Below are 18,229 nucleotides of genomic sequence, written 5' to 3' on the forward strand. Positions count from 1 at the left end.
GAGTGACCCGTCCAGGATGGGGCGGGCCAGGGCGGGGCTGGAGGGGCCTAAACTTGGTGAGTGAGCGAGGACAGGTGGATGCAGCCCTATTTCAGCGTGATCCTGAGAGACTCACACCTGGACTCCAAGGACCCAGGACCCAGGTTCTGCGGGTGTGAGTGCAGGCCCGACAAGGTCACCAGCAGTTTCTTTGAGGGGATCTTTGCCCACAGCCAGCAGACAGGAAGTAATAGGATCGCAGGGAGGGAAAAAGGCACTTTATTAAGAAAGCTTTGGCCAAGCCCCTGCATGGAGGAACCCACCCTGGGGCACCGGGCAGGGCGGAGCAGCCCTACGGGGCCATAAATACATCTCCTCAGGCCACCTGAGCTGCCCCTGGGGTCCCTACGCGTGCAGGGCGGCGGGAGGCCATCAAAACCGGCTCGACAGCTGAAGGGCTGGGGCTGGGGCGCCAGGGAAGGGAAGGGGTGGATGGACCGAGCCCCCGAAGAGCAGAGACCAGCCCTCCTCCCCGGGCTCGGGTCAGCCAGATGCCCTGGAGCCCGGCCGGTGGAAGGAGCCTTGGGTTCCTAGCTGAAGCAGAGGAAGGCGCCTCCGGCTAGCGGCGCCAGGCCCTGGCTAATGAGAAGCAGCCAGGGCAGAAGCGCACCTGGCCTCAGCCAATGAGAACGCAGCCCCGACCAAGTGCACGCGTGGCCCTAAGAGGCGGTCTCTAGGCAGAACCTCCCGTCCTTGGCCAATGAGACGCGGGCTGGTCTGGGCGCTCCGTGACTCGGCCAATGGGAAGCAGGGAGTCGCCGGCCAAACGCCTGTCAGGCTTCGACCACCGGGGCGCGCCTTCCCGCCAGAGCGCGCGACTCCAACCAGGCGGTGACTGCGCGGCCTGAGTCAATGAGACGCAGCCCCGGCGGCCTAGGCGCGGGGCTGGGGCGAGCGGCGCTGCGAAGCCGGGGAAGCGGCGGGGGCGCCGCGGGCTACAGGGTGGGCGCGCCCGCCCTGCCCGGCTCGCCTGCCGCCTCCCGGCTCTTCTTGCGCGGCGGCTTCTGGATGGGGGTCTTCTTCCGGGGGGTGTCCGGCGCGGGCGAGCCGGTCGCCGCCTTGTCGAGCCCCGGAGCCTCGGGCGCGGGGGACGCGCGGGCGGGCGAGGAGGGCGGCACCGAGCGCTTGGCCTTCTGCGGCGGCGCGGGCTTCTCCCGCGGGCCCTCGGCGCGGCCCAGGCTGCGAGTCTTGCCGCGCAGCTCCGCGGCCAGCAGGGAGGCGGCCTCGGGCGCGCTGCGCAGGGGACCGCCGGCGTCCATGGGCTCGGAGAGGCCGGGGCCGCGGCCCCGAGCTCGGGCCCGGGGCGGCGAGGGCGCGGCAAGGGCCGTCGCCTCCTCGGCCAGCCCCGGGGGCCGCGGCGTCGGGTCGCGGGTTCGGGGACTGCCAGGCTCGTCTGGCCGCGCCGACGTGTCGCTGGGCGTCCGTTTCCTCTTGCTGGGGCTGGGCGCGGCCTCGGGGCCGGGGGGCAGTGGCGAGGGCGCTCGGGCCGCGGCAGCGGCTCCGTGCTTGCCATGGATCCAGGACACCTTGGGCTTGGTGGCGGGGTCGGGCGGCGGCGGCTTCCTGCGCTCTGGCGATGGCGACAGAGACAGGCCCCCAGCCTCTCCCCGGGCCCGGGCCGGCCGGGCCTCGCGCCGGGCTACCCGCGCGTACAGAGCCCCGCCGGGCCCCTCCACGCTGGACGCCGACCGCTCGCTGTCTGAGGACGCGGGAAGGGGCGTCGCGTCCTCGGCGGACGCTGCTGTGGTCAGGTGCGCGGGGGACAGCGCCGGCGCCTCCGCCTCGGCAGGGACGGTGGGGGCCTTCGGATCCTGGCTCTCCGCTACTGCCTCTGCCGAGGGAAGAGCGGGCGGTCAGGGCCCCTGGGAGCAGCTCCAACAGGTCCAACCTCCAGGTGCAAACCTTCACCTCCCCTCCTACCCTCACCCCGCTGGCCCTGTGCCGCTTTGGCGTCCAGACGTGCCCGGTGCATCCAGAGCACCGACCACAGCTTAGTTCAGAGCCCAGGGCGTGCGGGCGCGTTCCTGGGACAAAGCCCAGCCCTCGCCTGGCCCGCACCCCTTCCTCCACCAGGCCCCCAGCCTCAGGAACCGCCATCATCACTTTTGACGCTGCAGCACCCCCGCGGGGATTCCGCGATCCCTTCAGAGGCAAGGCTTCTGAGGCTCAGAGATTAGTCACCTGCCCAAGGTCATCCAGGGGGATGGTCAAGGAAGGAGAGATCAGCATCCCAGCGGTCAGGGTCAGGGTCCCTTCCACTACCCCTGGGTCCAAGGCTGAGGTGACAGTACATCCCAGGCCCTGCAGATCCCCTCCTCCTGTCTCCTCTGCCACCCTCCATCCAGGCCCAGAACCTCTGTCTCCCTGGTTTTTCCCAGAAGTGACCTTGGGCTTTGGCTAGTGACAGGAGAGCCCATCTCCCCACACCCCACTCCAGTGCTGAACAGCACAGAACCCAGGTCTGCAGCCTCAGCTACTGAGCAACCTACAGGTAGCAGTGTTGCCATGCCCTTCCTCCCCACGTGCCCCAAGGCACAGAGATCTTTAAAGCAGGAACATGTCCCTGGACTGGAGCCATGCCCAAGCAGGGCCATACTCACCCTCATGGGGTACACAGTACACGGGGCCTTCATCGGTGGTGTCAAAGGAGGAGAAGGAAGCCCGGGAGGACCAGGATGGTGAGGGCTGCTCCAACCCTGAGGGTGGCTCCAGGAAGCTACAGTTGAGCGTGTTATCCAGGTCATGATGGGCCACTGGGGAAGGAGTGAGGCAGAGCTGCCGGGACCATGCCTTGCCCCAGCCCCTGCCCTCAGGAGCCCTGCTGCCATGAATGTTAAGGGAGTGATCAAGCCCAGCCCTACCCTAAGACTGCGAGTGAGACAGGCAATTCAACAGGTGGAGTGGCACCGGGCCAGGACTGGAGTACGGGTGGAGGTGAACCCAGTAAAGAAGAAGAAGAGGGAACAATGTGTGTAAAGGCACAAAGCAAGCTTGTGCAGCCAGGGAGCTGAAAAAGCGGGGCTGAAGAGAAAAGATCAGAAAGGTGGGAGACGGGGCTGGAGAGAAAAGTGCTCCAAGGCCTTGAAGCCATGCATACTTCAGACCTTGCTTTGTGGGACCCAGGGAACCTTGGAACACTTTCGGGCCCAAATGTGCAGTGGCAAGGCTGCCCTTTGGCTCAGCGAATCTCTGTGGGTTGTACCCCCACAGCCCTGGACTCCAGAGATACAGACTCCACAATGGGGGATCCCAGAAGCTGGCTGGCCTGGCCCCCATTCCACAGTTGGGATGTGGGGTCCAGCCCCCACACCTGTGTCCATAGATGCTGTGCTGCTGGGTGGGCCAACAGGTCTTCTCAGCTGTGTCCTTAGCTCCCAAGAGTCTGAGTCCCCTCCCCGCCATCATCAGAAATAAATGGAAAACAGAGGGAGAGAGGGTCTGCCCCAGGTGTGAGTCAGCAGAAAGGGGAGCAGCACACCGCGCTTGGTAGGGCGGGGTGACTGCGGGACCAGCTTGCCCTGGGCTCAGGAACTGCTGGGGATGCAGGCAGGAGGGCGGCTCTTCTCCCTGAGGCGGGGCACTTCCATGCACACGGGCCACCCATTCCCCTGCAGCTCCTACAGACTAGGGTTGGGGCTGCCCGGCCCATATGTCCACCCCACACGCAGTCATTCATAGGCCCCAACGCTTCCCACACACGCCCCACACTTGCCTGCACACCTAGAACTCCTGCCTTCCTCCCTGGCCCCACCCACAGCAGCATCCCCTGTCCTTCCCTCTAGTCGCACCTCCCCGCACCAACTCACATCAACACTCAGATAATGTCCCACCCCGCTCCCGCCCCGCTTCCTTTTCTTTCTATTTTAGAAACAGGATCTCGCTATGTTGTCCAGCATGGTCTCAAACTGCTGGGCTGGAGCGATCCTCCCGCCTCAGCCTCCTGAGCAGCTGGGACTACAAACGCGAGCCACCGTGCCCAACTTAAGGGTCTCCGTGTCTACACCAAGACCTGGACCCCTGCACACCCGTTTCCCAGCAGCTTCCTGCGTCGGGAGGTGTTTCCCCCAGAGACCCCGCCCGTCATCGCCCTTACCTACGACTTTGGGCAGTTTCTGCCTGCGGAGCGGGATCCGGGGCAACTTCATGCTGATGCGACTGAAACGCCCGCACAGTCGCTGCGGCGCCTTCTTCCTCCCCAGCGACAGCTCCCTACGGGGGCGGGGCCTGAGCGAGGAGCGGGGCGGGGGCGGCCCGATCTCCGCGGGAGCCAAATGGAGGGGCGGGGCCTGAGCCGGGAGGGGCGCGGTCTGGGCCGGGGGAAGGGGGAGGGCGGCGCCCGCGAGCGGGGGCGGCCCGGACCGCGGAGGGAGGGGGCGGTGTCGGGCCTCACCGGCGCGCGGGGTCCTGGCCGCGGCACGCGCAGCAGCAGCCAAGCAGCGAGAGCAGCAGGCCGAGGAGCAGGGCGAGCAGCGCGCCCGCGCCCATCACGCCCTTGCGCTGGTTGGTCTCTGTGGGGGGCACCAGGTCAGCGCGGGTGTTCGCGCCCCGGCATTCCCAGACGGACCGCCTCCCACCACTCACCCAGGCGGCAGGCGCCGGTGACCGGGTCGCACGAGTCCTCGTGGCAGCTGCAGGCCTGGGCGCAGTCCACGCCGTGGAGCCCGGGAGGGCACGTCACGTTGCAGCTGTGGGGGCGCGGGGTCAGGCGGGCCAAAGCCCCTCGGGGACGCCCCCTGCTGCCACCCGGCTCCCGCGGCCAGCCGGCGCGGTCCCGGTCTCGGAGCTGGGCTCCCTAGCCCTGTTCTCTAAGGACCGCGGCCCACCCGGACCCGTGGGCCCGCGCCGGGTGGCCAGTGTTTTGGAGATCAACGTGGGCACCCCCTGCGGGGATGGGGGTGGGGGATGGGGCGGCGGTTACGGCCGCAGCGTCGTTTCTAGGGCTGAGTCTTGTGCGGGTAGGAAGACAGGCTACCGGACCAGGCCTTTGGCTATAAGTGGGGGGGTCCTTGCTCCTTCTACACCACCTCGGGGTCCCCTCAGGAGCCCGCCGACCACAGGCTGCGCGCATCGGCTCCAACACCGGGGCAGGAAACTACCTCAAAGAGCCTGCTGTCACTCCCTGGCTGGAGTGACGGCCCCACCCGGGGTGGGGAGGACCGTCTGGGTCCCACCTCCTCAGCCCCTGGGGTCTGGCTGGAGCCCCCTGTGTCGGGACATCTCGCCGCCAAGCCCCTCCGGTCCCGGGGTGCTCACTGGGGCCCGTGGACGCCGGGGCTGCACAGGCAGCGCCCCGACTGGAAGTCGCAGTGGCCGCTGCCACAGTCGGCACACATGAAGGCGCAGTCCTCGCCGTAGGTTCCGTTGCTGCACTTGGTCTCGCACCTTGGAACGAGGGGAGGGGTGTCAGCAGAAATAGAGGCAAACGGACCCAAAGGATGAGGCGTCCCCCGCGGAGGGCTTTCGTGCGGGAGGCAGGCCGGGGGCTGCGTGTCTGGGCCGATGCAGGCACCGCTGCTCACCGGTCGCCGATCCAGCCCGCGTTGCAGCGCGTACACTTGCCGGTGACGTGGTTGCAGGCGTGCCCATCGCGGCACGGCGGGCAGCGGTGGCTGCAGCCCTCGCCGTAGAAGCCCGTGGCGCACGGCTGGTCGCACTTGGTTCCGTTCCAGCCGGGCTCGCACGTCAGGCAGCGGCCCTCGGCCACCGTGCACGGCTGCTGGCCCTTACACTGGCCGCACCTGGGGAAGAGGCCGCGGCTAGGCGGGGCGGGGACCGGCCCCACCCCCGTCCCATCCGCGGCCGGGGTCCGCGCTTACCGGCGGCGACAGCCCAAGCCGTAGAAGCCGGCGGGGCACGGCTCGCGACAGTACTTGCCGCGGTAGCCCGGCTCGCAGGCGCACGTGCCGTCCAGCGGGTGGCAGCGGCCGCGGAAGCACTGGCAGTAGCGATCGCAGCGTGCGCCGAACGTGCGCTCGCGGCACTGGCAGCGGCCGCTCTGCTGCTCGCAGGGCGACGAGTTGCAGGCGCACTGATTGTTGCAGCTGCGGCCCCACCAGCCTGCGTGGCACAAGCAGGCTCCGGTCTGTGGGTCGCAGCGCGACGTGGCGCTGCAGTAGCATGCGCTGGCGCACTGCGCGCCCCACCAGCCGGGCTCGCAGCGGCACGCGCCACTGCGAGGGTGGCACGCGCCGTGCTGGCATTGGCACGCGTGCTCGCAACGCGCGCCCCAGCGCCGCGCGTGACAAGTACACTGGCCCGTCACATCCTCGCATTGCCCGTGTGGGTGGCAGCTACACAGCTCCTTGCAGTCAGGGCCCCAGAACTGGCGCGGGCACTCTGCGGGGACGAGCAGAGGAGGTGGATGGCCCCGGTGCTTGCGTGAATGCCCGGGCCTAGCCAACCGGAACCTGCCCCGGGTCCCCGGCTCCCGCCCCCGCTTGGGGACGCGCCCCCAAGCCGTATCCGACCCCGCCCCACCCCGGACCCCGCCCCCCTGCTCAGGCCCCGCCCCCCCGGAGCTCACTGGTGTCGCAGTTGGCACCGAAGTAGCCGTGGCGGCAGCGGCACTCGCTGGGCCGCACGCACACCTCGTTCTCCGAGCACGTGGAGTTGCCTTCGCACACCGCTGTGGACGAGACAAGCCTGAGCTGCCGCACGTCCTAGCCCCGCCTCTGCCCCCTGCCCAGGTCCCCGGGGTGCCCCACTCACCGATCCCACACTCATCCCCTTGCTGCCTCCAGCCGGCGCAGCACGTGGGCACCTGGGAGCTGGAGCAGAGGGAGGACCACTGAGCCTGCCGTCTGTCCCTCAGCCCCATCCGCCCCAGGGTTCCGCGGCAGCCTCCCGGCCTCTCCCGTCGCGGTCTGCCCCTAGCGAGGAGGTTACCGAGGCCCTGCCAGCCACTGCTGTAGGTGCGGAGACTCCCAGTGAACAAGGAAGACACAAATTCCAGCCCTGGGGAGCCGACGCCTTCACCCCTCCGCGTCCTGCCTAACTCCTCTCCCACAGCCACTAGGCCTGAGAAGAGGCCCTGTGTCCAAGGAGGGGCTGCAGTGAGCTGGGGGCTGGGGAGAGGACCCTGGGCCTCCAGGACCTGCTCAAATGTGGGTGTCTAGGGGGTTCCCTGGGAAGGGGGGCCCGGCCAGATGGGTGTCAGGGATCCTGATGTGATATGACTGGGACAGCACCAGGACTGGCTGGGCCAGAGGGACACACCTGGATGCCCAGTTGGGGCTAAGCAGGAGGGTAGAGGGGCATCCTCTGGGGGGGATGGGTTGTGCACAGAGGTGACCACTTGGCAGAGGGGCTTCTGGAGGGAGGCGGGGAGGAGCGGGCACATGCGGAGTCCTCCACGTGCGAAAGGAAAGTCCCCTGTGAGGCTCCAGAGCACCAGGGCAGGAGTTGGGTGGAGGAAGGAGATACCAAGGCTTCTACTTATGCTTATTGTTTTACTCTTGTTTTATTTTATTCAGCTTTACAAAGTATGTGATGTCACCTCAGCATAAAGTAATTTCTAACTGTAGCACTTCGGAGTGGTGCAGCCTCTAAAGTTCTGGGTGGATGGGGGGTGTGGGCACAAAGTTTTGGGGGCCCTGCCTGAGTGGAGCCAGAATGGCTAGAGGGGTGCTCAGGGGCTAAGCTGGGGTGAGCCCACACTCAGGGGCCAGAGGAGGCTGAGAAGGAACAGCCACTGAGGCTGTAGGATTCTAGAGTCCCATCAGACTCAAAAGAACTTCACCTCAATCCTAAAGGCATGTGGCAGCCATTCACACTTTAGAGAAAAGGAGAAAAGGTGTGCATCAGAAGGATCTGAATCTAAAAGTAGGATGTGGTGGTGGGAGGAGTCTGGGGGGACCTGAAGACCCTGGGGGGTGGGAAAGACTGGGAAGGGAAAGGCTGCAGCTGTCCCACCATGCCCTGCACACTCCTGCCTGGACTGCAGAAGATGCCCCAACCATTCCCAGCTCGATGATCCCCACACCCTGGATGGGGCACCGAGGCCCCCAAGGGAGGCTCCTCCTCCCTCACCGAAAGGACTTGGTTCTCCCTCAGGCCACGGATGGGACCCGAACAGGACCGTAAAATCCCAAACTTCGAGGAATAGGTCCAGTGTATTTTCCGCTAATAAAACTGGAAACTGGAGGCAGGAATACAAGGCAGGCCTGGCTTTTCCTGTCCCCCGCATTGTCCCCAGCCACCCAGCCCTGACCTAGGGGTTCGAAGGAACCCACCAGCAGGGAGACCCAAGTCTGCTAGCCCATCACCCTCCCATCTGTGCCTGGTTCTGAACCCTGGTCTCTGGATGGACAGCCTCTGCTGGTGTCCCTCCTACAGGCAGTCTTGCCAGATGGGATGGTCCTGGAGACACTGACCCCCTTCTGCCCTGGATGACCTGGCCACATGACTCTGTGGCTAGGAGCCTGGTCTTAAGGCCATACTCAGCTGGGTTTGATGACTGGGTCTGCACTTGCTGTGTGACTTCAGGCATGGAGCTTAACCTCTCTGAGCTTCAGGCTCCTTAGCTATACAAGGGGGCCCATGGGTTTCGCAGGATTAAGAGAGCCAAGATGTGTGAAGTGTTTGCACACACCAAGAGCTCAGACATGGCTTTGGTTTAAGTCAGTCTGCCCTCTAGCCCGTGCTGAACCCGGAAATTCTGGGAGCAGTTTCCAGGGAGCCGGACTCTACCTGGTCATCCCAGCACAGCGGGCGCCAGGCCTCACCCCAGCAGAGCGAACACCCACTGGCAGGGCAGAGCCCATGTGGGTTCACCGAGAACAAGAAGCTTTCCTTCTTGGAAGTGCTGGCAGACAAGGCCAGGCTGGTGTGGCAAGGCCACCCTTGGAGATCTCATGAAGGTGGGTGGGGAAGGATGGCCCGTAGCGGGGACAGTTCCCACGCTGGCTCTGCAAGTTGGCAAGACCCTAGGGAGCCAGGCCACTCCGCAGAGCACCTCAGCATGCGTGACGCGCTGCAGGCTGCTGCTCCAGGCATCATACCTTCTGTGATTCAAATGCACAGCGACTGCGCCCATCTTAAAGCCTGCTTATTGTGCCTGTGCCTGTCACCATTCTCCCCCAAAGCCAGCCAGGGAGGCTTCTCTGCCTGCCACAGCACCTGGGACCCCACACCTGCCTGGCTCTCCTCCTGTCCCCCCGACCCCCCTCCTGGTTTCTGTCCCTGTCTCAGATCTCTCCTCTGTCCACACTAGCCCCCTCAGGAAGTTCACTGGGTCCCATCAGGACACCGACAACGACTTGGGGGCCCTCAGTGCCGGACTCGCAACTCCAACAGCCCACTGGACAAGATGTGACCACCAGGAGGCCTCGTGGGTGTCTCAGCCTGAACTAAAGTCCCCACCTTCTCTGCACCCCAAGTCTTTCCCATCTCAGGTAACGTCCTTCCAGGCTGGGAAGCTGAGACCCCAAGAGGCGTCTGTAACTCCTCTTTCTGGCCCACAACAGACCCACAGAGACATACGCCGGCTCTGTCTTCCAAACTACATCTGAGGTGGGACCACTTCTCCCTTGCCACCTGGAAGGGAGAGCCACCTGCCATCTCCCTGGCTTCTCCTGACTTCGTAACTAGCCCCAGCTTCTGCCCCCCTGCCCTCGGTGCCACGCCACATGGCAGCCATCCCGCCCCCTCTGTGCAAAGCCCCCTTGGGTTCCCATGGCCCTCATAGAAAAAGTCCTCTGAGCAGGGGCAGCCCATCACTCACAGCCCCCCTGGGCTCTACTTCCGAAGTGCCCTCTGGACTGGGAGCCTTGCCCCAGACACCCCTCTCTCCTGCAGGCCTGTGCTCACTCACCCCCTTCTCAGGAGGTCTCCCCAGAACACCTGAAATGAAACCGCACCCTCCAACTCAGCACCTCCTCGCCAGCTCCCCAACTGTCTAGACACACTTGCTTTTCTGGGCTCTACGTCTCCTCCACCACTGGGACAGGGGCGTTGGTCTCCGCTGCTGCGTCCCTGACCGGCACAGGCCTGGCACACAGTAGGTGCATGGGATATTAGTGGCCCAGTGCATGCTCCTCTCCCCTGGGACTCCTGCCTCCCAGGAAAGGGAATGGCTGGTGGAAACCCTGCAAGGTGAGGGAGGGTAACAAACAGGTGGCCCAGACCCAGGTGCTCAGTGCGCGGAGCATCCTTCCCATTAACTCTTGCCACACATGATCACAGTAATCCTCCCTTAACCCCATGAAGAGGGTGTGATCACCATTTTACAGAAGTGGATACAGGCCCAGAGAGGTCAAGCGACTTGCCCAGGTCCACACAGCTGGGTCGGGGTGGCACTATGATGTGAATGCAAACCAGGGCTCTTTGGTTACAGGAACGGGCCCCCTCGTGGGGAGGTCTCCGGCTTCCCCGTCAGCTACAGCCTGCCGTGGGACCCCCATCCCTCGCCCTGGCCCCGTCGGGGTCGGAGGGTGGGCTGAGCAGCCAGCCCCGCGGCGATCGCGCCCTCCCCTCTCAGGCCCAGCCCCACCCGCCGCCGCCGCTGCATTCCTGGGGCCCGGAGGCCCGAGGCGGCCGCGGCGGCGTCGATGCGAAGCAGATGGCGGGCCAGGCCGGCCCCCGCCCCGGAGGCGGGGCTCGCAGCGGGGAGGGATCTGCGCGCCTCGGACCCGATTTCGGAAACCGCGCGCGGCCCCCTTACAGCCCCTTGTCTGCGACGACCGCCGAGACCCTGGACTCGGCCTCCCGAGGCCCTGCGGCCCAGGGCGCTCCGACCGGACCCAGGCCGGGGCCCGCGGCCGCCCCTCCAGCTGCCCGCCTGTGCGGCGCCCCCCAACGCAGGCCACGGCGCCCCCACGAGTGGAGATGCCCTTGATCTTGCCGCGGCCTCTGACCAGCCGACCATGTCCCCCGACCCCTGTTCCCACTCCTGGAGTCCTGTCCTCGGCACTTAGTCCTTCGCACAAGCTCCCAGGCCCGCCGACCTCCGGCAGGGCCTGTCCCCTGCCTGTCCCACACTGACTTCCCCAGCCGGCTCCCTGTGGCGCTCCACCTCTATGCGGCCCCTTCATGCTCCCAGGATCCCCACCCGGGAGTCGCCGGGGTTCCCACATCCTCCAGTTCCCTGCGCCTCTCATTGTCTTTTCGACTCCGGCTTCTGGTCCACTCTGAGCGCCGGCTCCGCGGAGCTCACCTTGGTCACCACCCCCTCCACTGCGCCCGCTCTTTCTAAGACACGAATCTGTCTTTCCAAGTCTCCCCTGCCCCAAGCCCTCTCCTGCTCCCACCTCCCGGGAGCGCCGCTCTTCTTCCTTAGACCCTCCTCGCTCCACTCCAGGCTCGAGTCGCACTAGTGCCCGGGCCTTCGCACATGCGGTTCCTTCTGCTTGAAATGCCCTTCCCCGGCTTCTCCCTAAGGCCTTCACAACTCAGCCCAAGAGTCCCTTTTTCCGGGTCTTTCCTGAAACCTCGGACACCGTGTGTCAACCCTCTTGGCGCCCACGTCACTCTGTTCTCCCCTCAGGTGACTCGTGGTCCAAGGTATCCTCGGATGCACTGTCGTGGCCCAAACTCGGCCTGGAACGGAGCCGGCGTCGGCGAGGACGTCCGAAGGGGCCCGCACGCTCGGCACAGGGAGGTCCCGGAGCCCCCCACCGACGCGGGCGCCAGCGTCCCCTCCCCAGAGCGTCCCTCTCGGCCCCCTCCTCCGCCAGGCCCAGCTCCTACCCAGGCGCGCGGCACACGTTGCGGCCGCGCGGGTTCAGCTCCTGGGGCGCCGCGGGGCCGGGCAGCAGCCAGAGCAGCAGCAGCAGCGGCGGCAGCAGCGGTGGCGGCGGCCCCCCGGCTCCCCGGCGCCGCGCCGGCCCGGCCCCCCGGGGCCCTGCGCCCTCCATGCGGCGCGGGGCAGGCGCGGGGCGGGCGCGGGTGCGGCCGCAGCGAGAACGGCCGGAAGCGGAGTGCGAGGCCGGGCGGGGGGCGGCAGGAGGGGCGCCGGGCCGGGCAGGAAATTCCACATCGGCTCCCTGATCCCGGGCCAGCCGCGGCCGGCCAGGCGGCAGCGCCCGCCCCGCGCGCCAGACCCCACCCTCCCGCCGCGCCGCCGCCCCTCCGCGCAGCCCCCGCCCCCCGCGCCGCTCGCAAACTTGGGGGCGAACTTGGAGGCGGCCCGCCGAGCGCTGGGGGAGGGAGGGGCCGCCGGGCCTGGCCGAGGAGTCCCCGTTTCCCGCGCCTTTCCCTTCGCTCCCGAGACACCGCCGGAGAAGCTGCCCCTGCGCGCCCTCTGCGAGGCCAGGCCCGGGGAGGGAAGAGGGGCTGGGAGACACGGACGCGCCGCCCCGAGCGCTCTCCGCTCTAGCACCTCGGAACCGGCCAGGGAGTCTCCGGGTGGCCCGCCGATGGCCCCGGTCAAGGCCGAAAGCCATCACTGTGGCCCCCAGAGTGCGAAGCCCTTGTGGCGCCGGAGTGCGCCCTCGGCTCCTCCCGCGCTCGGCGCACTCAGGGCGCGCAAGGCACGGACTGGGCAGGATGCTTGAGGCCTGTGGGTCTGGACCAGGGACCAGGGGAAGGGGTCCCCGTGGGCACGGCTGGGAGAGATGCCGTGGAAGCAGAATGGCCCCGCTGTGGACTCTGATAGAACGGGGAGGTAAAGGCAGAGGGAGGGCCTCTGGGACGGAAACCCTGCAGTCCTCACCAAGGGGCGAGGGGGGCTGGGAGGCTGGGAGATGGATTCTACTCAAGGCAGCTGTGGGATCTCCAGAGGGAAAGGTCCAGAAGATGAAGTCAGGCCTGGAGAAAGGGAACCCCTGCATCAGGCAGGGTGGGTGACAGCACAGAGCAGAGAGAAGAGGAGGTGCCACATGGAGAGTGCCAGGGCCTGGGGAGCCAGGGAGCAACAGGGGCTGGGAAGCAGCAGGGTGCTGGGCCCTCTGTCTAGCGCAGACCCAACCTCAGGCCCAAGCAGCAGGAAGGTTGGCAGAAGCACAAACACCCTGTGTGCAGCCAGGTCTCAGCAAGGATGAGTTTGTCCTTTGGGGACTCAAGAGCTGCCAGAGGGCCGGAGCAGGGAGAGGCATCTGTCTTCTTTGGGTCGCAGGCTGCAAGCAGCCGGGCAGATGCTCGCTGAGGAGGGTGGGCAGGCAGAATCTCTTGGGATGTGGCAGGCCAACAGCCATGAAGGGTGGGCTAGAGGAGGGGGCTTGGGACAGGAGCCACTGAAAGGCCCCCAAGGCCATGGGCATCACCAAGCTGGCGGGGCGGAGGGTGGGATGGGGAGAAACAGGGTGGGAGCTTGTGCCATGCTGGTGCAGGAAGGAGGTGGGGTGAGCAGGAAGGGAAGTTGAACCAGTGTGGTCACGAATGCAAACACTTCTTGGGGACAAGTAAACAGACCAACCACTTCTGGGCAGCTCAGCTGGGGCACAGCCCTGACCTCAGCAGTGCCCTCCCAGTGCTGGAGGCCCCTCCCACAGAGGCTCCCAATGGCTGTCACCAACAGAGGCCAGCAGAGGTCCCAGTGGCATAGTGTCTGTCCCAGCCCAGCTCCCAGCTTTAGAAGCACTGACCCCCTGGGCTGGAGGGGACACTCACCTCAGCTGGCCCAAGTGCATGAACAGGCTCCTCAAACTCCGCCACCTTCTTTCCCCTTCCCCTGGAACTCCCCACCCCACCCCTACAGGAAGGGCACCACCTGGATGATGTCCCACCACTAGGACCTCCGAAATGTCTCAAATCTCTACCCACCCCCGTCTGTGTGCCACTCAGGCCTTTCCAACCTCACACTTGGCTGCCCCCACTGCCCTCAGGAACAGGACCATCCCAGCCGCATCTCACTCAGACCCATGGCCCCGTGGACATGTCCCATCCCTCAAGGTGGATAACAACGTTGGGTGCCACAGGCGGGCCCTCGTCTGTCCCAGCCACCGGCACAGCCCTAGTGGGAGACTGAGAAGCGTGGGGGAATAGAAGGGTCATGCACGTGGTGCCAGGTGTGCCCAGGAAGGGTGGGTCCACGGGCCCCCAGACGACTGACCCCAGGAGGCAAACCGCAGGAGCCAAGCCCTGCTGCTAGTTCTGGCCGGGATGGCTGCCTGAGGGAGGTGGACCTGAAGGGTGAGAATTTTGCATGACAGCAGGGCCTGAGAGCCAGCCATGGTGGAGCGCCTGGCTGGGGTGCCTCAGCCCAGGGGCAGGAGGTGGTGTGGCCGCGCAAGCCGGGCTGGGGCCGAGGCTGTGCCCGGGTCCCTGGTCCCTATTCGGGCTGTGCAGGACCTCAGAGGGCCCTTCCCGCTCCCTGCAGACCAGAGGGCTCCAGCAAGCCTGTGGCTGTGCTTGCGGGGGGAGACGGTGCCAGCCAGCTCGGGACATACTGCAGAGAGTGGTGGGGCATTTCTGGTCCTCCTCCCTTCCAGAAACCTTTGGGGTCTGCAGGAACTAGCAGCAGAGACACAGGAAGTGCTGGGCCTGAGACCCAGAGTGGGGTCCCTACTCTGAGCCCCTGTTCTCACAGGGGAGATGACACTGGAAGGTGTGCCCATGCTGCCCCCCTGGAACTGACCCACCGAGGGTTGACAATGGCCTGCTGCCTGAGGTGATGACGCATTTCCTCAGGGGTACCTGGGACAGTGAGGAAGGTCACACACACACGGTTGAGAGGAACATAACTCCCAGGGCCTCACCTCCACCCCCAAGGTCCCTGGAGTATCCAGATGAGAAAGCCCAGAGCGATAATGGCCTGCCCTCCCCATCCCGTCCTCCCATCAAGGAGCACAACTGCCCCTGCCCTCCTCCCTTCCATGACAGGGTGCCAACGAAAAGACTGGATTGTCCCCACACCCCACCCAGTCACCTAGGGGAGGACGGGGCCTCAGAAAGTCCCAGCCCTGTTTGTGGGGTGACTCCCTGCAGGAAGCCCACAGGGTGAGTCTGCGGGTGCAGACCCCACGGCAGACAGGAGAGGCAGGTGTTCAGGTGGAGGGAAGCTTCGTGCAGCCTGGCTGTGTGGTGAGGTTGGTGTGGACCCCCTGCCCATCCGTGTGGGGCGCAGGCTACATATGGTGGCCCCAAGAGTGTGGGAAAAGCACTGGTCAAGGTGGACAGGATAGGGTCCCATCTGCTGTGCCAGCGTGGGCCTTGAGACAGGTGCCTAAGGGTCACCTGAGCCTGCAGGAAATGCAGGTCAGAGGGCACAGGCAGCAGGGCCACCCCTCCCTCTAGGCCTGTGTCTCATCACGCCCCTCCCCTGACACCATCTCCCCCCGCTGGATGCCAAGGCTCTCAGTCCCTGACCCTCAGGCTGGCGCTTTACTTGGGGCCAAGAAATTTCTAACCAGAGCTGAACTGAAATTCAACAGCTGCCCTGGTTAGGGGAAGAGTTCCACACCAGAGCAGACGCTCAAGCAGGCTGGGTGACCCTGTCACCAGACCTGGTGGCTTCTAGGTCTCCTGGTGACTTGGGGAGTTTACTGTTCTTTGCTCCCGGGCAGGGTCGTGGCCTCCCGGTACCATTCAGCCCTGGCCTTGCCTCCTGTACCACAGCCTGTCCTCCAAGGCAGCTGCGACCCCAGAAACCTGCACTTCCTGGGGACCTGCCGTGTAGAAAGCAACTGAGGCCATGGCCACAGGAAAACAGTTAACACTTTTTGTAAGATGCTTTATTTCATTTATCAAGAACATGGGGTCAGAAAAACCCAGCGGTAGGGGGTCTCTTTATCACTTGAACCCCGTTCCAGGCAAGTTTATGTATCTCTGCTCCCTCGCTGCCCCCGGGGAGCTCTCAATCTTTCAAGCCCCAGCTGCTCACCCAGCCCCACCCCATTCATAAAGGGGGTGTGACCTGCCTCAGGCCCCCCCAGCCAGGGCTGCCAGTCCCAAGGTCCCTTTAGGGAAGGGACCTCTTCAGCCCTGCAGACACCAGATCCTGGGAGGGAGCCAGCTGGTGACATGTGAGCCCTCTAGCGCTCACTAAGCAGGGTGGGCCTGGTCAACTCCTTCAAGGACCAAAGCCTTTCAGGAGCATTTCCCACTGTAACGTAATCCCCGCCACAATCTGCCTGGGCCCTGCAGACACCCCGGCAGGCTAGCAGAGGGGCTGGTGAGAAGAAGGGGGGAAGGGGCCAGCCAGCCGTGAGTGCCAGGGGCAGGACCCCTGCCCCGAAGTAAAGTGCTCCGGCCTAGGCTACGTGGGCTTCACGGCCCTGGCAGCCCCACCACCCTTCCCTCTGACACCAGGCACTGGGAGCCTAGTCCTCGCTGGAGTTGTCAAACTCCTCCCAGTCAGACACACTCATCACCTCGGAGGCGAAGTCTGGGTCGGCCTGGCTGCGGTCGGGGGTCCCGCGGGGTGGCTCGAGCAGCAGGGAGCGGGGCAGGGTGAGCACGCAGGCTGCCAGGCCTGAGATGGAGTTGTCCAGCTGGGGCCCCTCTTCCCAACAGTCCTTCTCGACGTCGTAGATGTGCACGTAGCCTGTGCGGCTGCCACGGTTGTGAGAGCGGCCGCCCAGCACGTAGATCCTGTTGTCCAGCACCGCAATGCCAGGCTCACCATGCCCAGCTGGGAGTGGGCAGACAGACGACCATTGCCCGGACGTGCAGCTGTAGCAGGCCACCTGCAAAGCCAAGGCCAGAGTAAAGCCCGGCACCTGCTGGGAAGGGGCTGCCAGCCACCACCCGCCCGGCAGCCAGATGACCAGGGTGGCCTTGGTCCCCCGCCACTCTCTGATAGGCTGCCCCCAACCACCCCACGCCAGAAGCACAGTGCAGGGCTAGCTTGGAACTCCTTGCCCATGGGCCGGGCTGATGCTCTGTGTTACCCAGAGATGAACAGGTCTGCAGCAGACCAGCCTCTGGCCCCCATGTCCCCCCCATCAGCACGAGGCAATTGCCATGCTCTGGGGGTTCTGCCTCTCTCCCCTCCACAAGACCGAAGCTGTCTGAGGACGTGGGTCCCACTGAAGCGTCTTTAGCTCCCCTACAGCACCCAACTCCAGGGGTGGAGGTGGGGTAGGCAGAAGGTGTTAGTAGTTCTCTCGTCTTCAAAATTATCTAAAACAGTAAACAAAGACATGGAAAAATGTTCAACCTACTAGTAATCCTTGCAAGAAATGCAAAACCAAAATGCTAGGGACAAATTTTCAACTGTTAACGAGCAACCACTGGGGGAAGAAAAATCACAAAGCCCAGTGCTGGTGGAGGCGTGGTAAAGCTATACTACTGTGTACCTGACAGGTCAGGACAGGAATTTGGCAACGTGTATTAAGAGCCATAAAAATCTTGTCTTCTTTACTGATTAATCACTTTTGGTTTTCCAGCTGTGGTAGGCAGAATCACGGCCCCAAGACATCCAGGCTCTAATCTCTGGCACCCGTGAACACGTTACTTTACTGGCAAAAGGGACTTTGTAGATGGGATTAAGGGGACAGATCCTGGGGTGGGATTGTTATCCTGGATTTCCCAGGTGGACCCACCCACTCCCATAAGCCCTCAAAGTGGAAGGCGAAAGCCAGACAGAGGGAAAGCGGCAGCCTCTAGAAGCTGAGAAGGGCCTTCAGCTGACAGCCAGCAAGGCAACGGGCCGCGCAGTCCCACAACCACCAGGGAGTGAATTCTGCCATCCACCTGAGGGAACCAGGATAGATCCCCCAGGGCTCTACAAAGGAAGGACACCCTGATGACACCTTGATTTTAGCCTGGCGAGACCTATGTTAGCTGACATATGACCTACAGAACTGTAAGAATAAGTTCATGCTGTTTAAGTCACTAAGCCTGTGATGACTGGTTACGGCAGCCTGGAGCTTCTCACCACTTCACGGCCTGTTAAAACCCAGATTGCCAAGCCCCACCCCCAGAGCTTCCAAAGCAGGTGGGGCCTAAGAACCTGCATTTGTAACACAGAGCTCCCAGGTGATGCGGGTGCTGCTAGTCTAGGGACCACACTTTGCGAATCACTGCATGAACCAAAGGAAATAATCCAAAATACCTGAAAAGCTCTGCAAAGCAAATATTACTTGTAATCTTGTTTGGAATAGATAAAACTTAGACCAAGCAAAATGAAGCATCAGTTTGATAGAATACTGCTCAGCCACCAGGAGGCGCGGGGGCAGGTGGAGTTGTGAAGATTGAGTGTTAAACTGGAAGACATGGCTCACACCTGTAATCCCAACACTTATGGAGGCCTAGGTGGGAGCATCACCTGGGGCCAGGAGTTCAACACCAGCCCGGGCAACAGCAAGACTCC

General features: G+C 64.5%; 2 protein-coding genes across 2 annotated transcripts in view; both read right to left on the reverse strand.

Moving 5' to 3' along the window:
- Nucleotides 1-242: 242 nt before the first annotated feature.
- On the reverse strand, nucleotides 243-11,891 carry SCARF2 (scavenger receptor class F, member 2). The gene is made up of 11 exons (XM_012660880.1): nucleotides 11,725-11,891; nucleotides 6,748-6,806; nucleotides 6,563-6,664; nucleotides 5,856-6,375; nucleotides 5,559-5,777; nucleotides 5,293-5,421; nucleotides 4,621-4,724; nucleotides 4,430-4,547; nucleotides 4,133-4,248; nucleotides 2,640-2,792; nucleotides 243-1,870 (listed from the first exon to the last, which is right to left on the reverse strand). The coding sequence occupies exons 1-11, from the start codon at nucleotides 11,889-11,891 to the stop codon at nucleotides 975-977; spliced, it is 2,583 nt and encodes an 860-aa protein (XP_012516334.1). The 3' UTR covers nucleotides 243-974.
- Nucleotides 11,892-15,626: 3,735 nt separating this feature from the next.
- Nucleotides 15,627-18,229, reverse strand: part of KLHL22 (kelch-like family member 22) — a 27,291-nt gene continuing 24,688 nt past the window's right edge. Inside the window, exon 6 of the mRNA XM_012660881.1 lies at nucleotides 15,627-16,601. Within this exon, the coding sequence (XP_012516335.1) occupies nucleotides 16,236-16,601 (366 nt within the window). The 3' untranslated portion in view covers nucleotides 15,627-16,235. The remainder of the gene's footprint in view (nucleotides 16,602-18,229) is intronic.

The sequence above is a fragment of the Propithecus coquereli genome, unplaced genomic scaffold, assembly GCF_000956105.1.
Source record: "Propithecus coquereli isolate 6110/MARCELLA unplaced genomic scaffold, Pcoq_1.0 Scaffold686, whole genome shotgun sequence".
In the NCBI taxonomy this organism is placed as follows: Eukaryota; Metazoa; Chordata; class Mammalia; order Primates; family Indriidae; genus Propithecus; species Propithecus coquereli.

Excerpts from the sequence above, each read along its gene's own strand:
- SCARF2 (XM_012660880.1), bottom strand. The coding sequence starts at position 11,891 with ATGGAGGGCGCAGGGCCCCGGGGGGCCGGGCCGGCGCGGCGCCGGGGA. Across the intron at positions 2,793-4,132 it reads GAAACTGCCCAAAGTCGTAG|TGGCCCATCATGACCTGGAT; the intron begins GTAAGGGCGATG and ends CTCCTTCCCCAG. Across the intron at positions 1,871-2,639 it reads GTACTGTGTACCCCATGAGG|AGGCAGTAGCGGAGAGCCAG; the intron begins GTGAGTATGGCC and ends TTCCCTCGGCAG.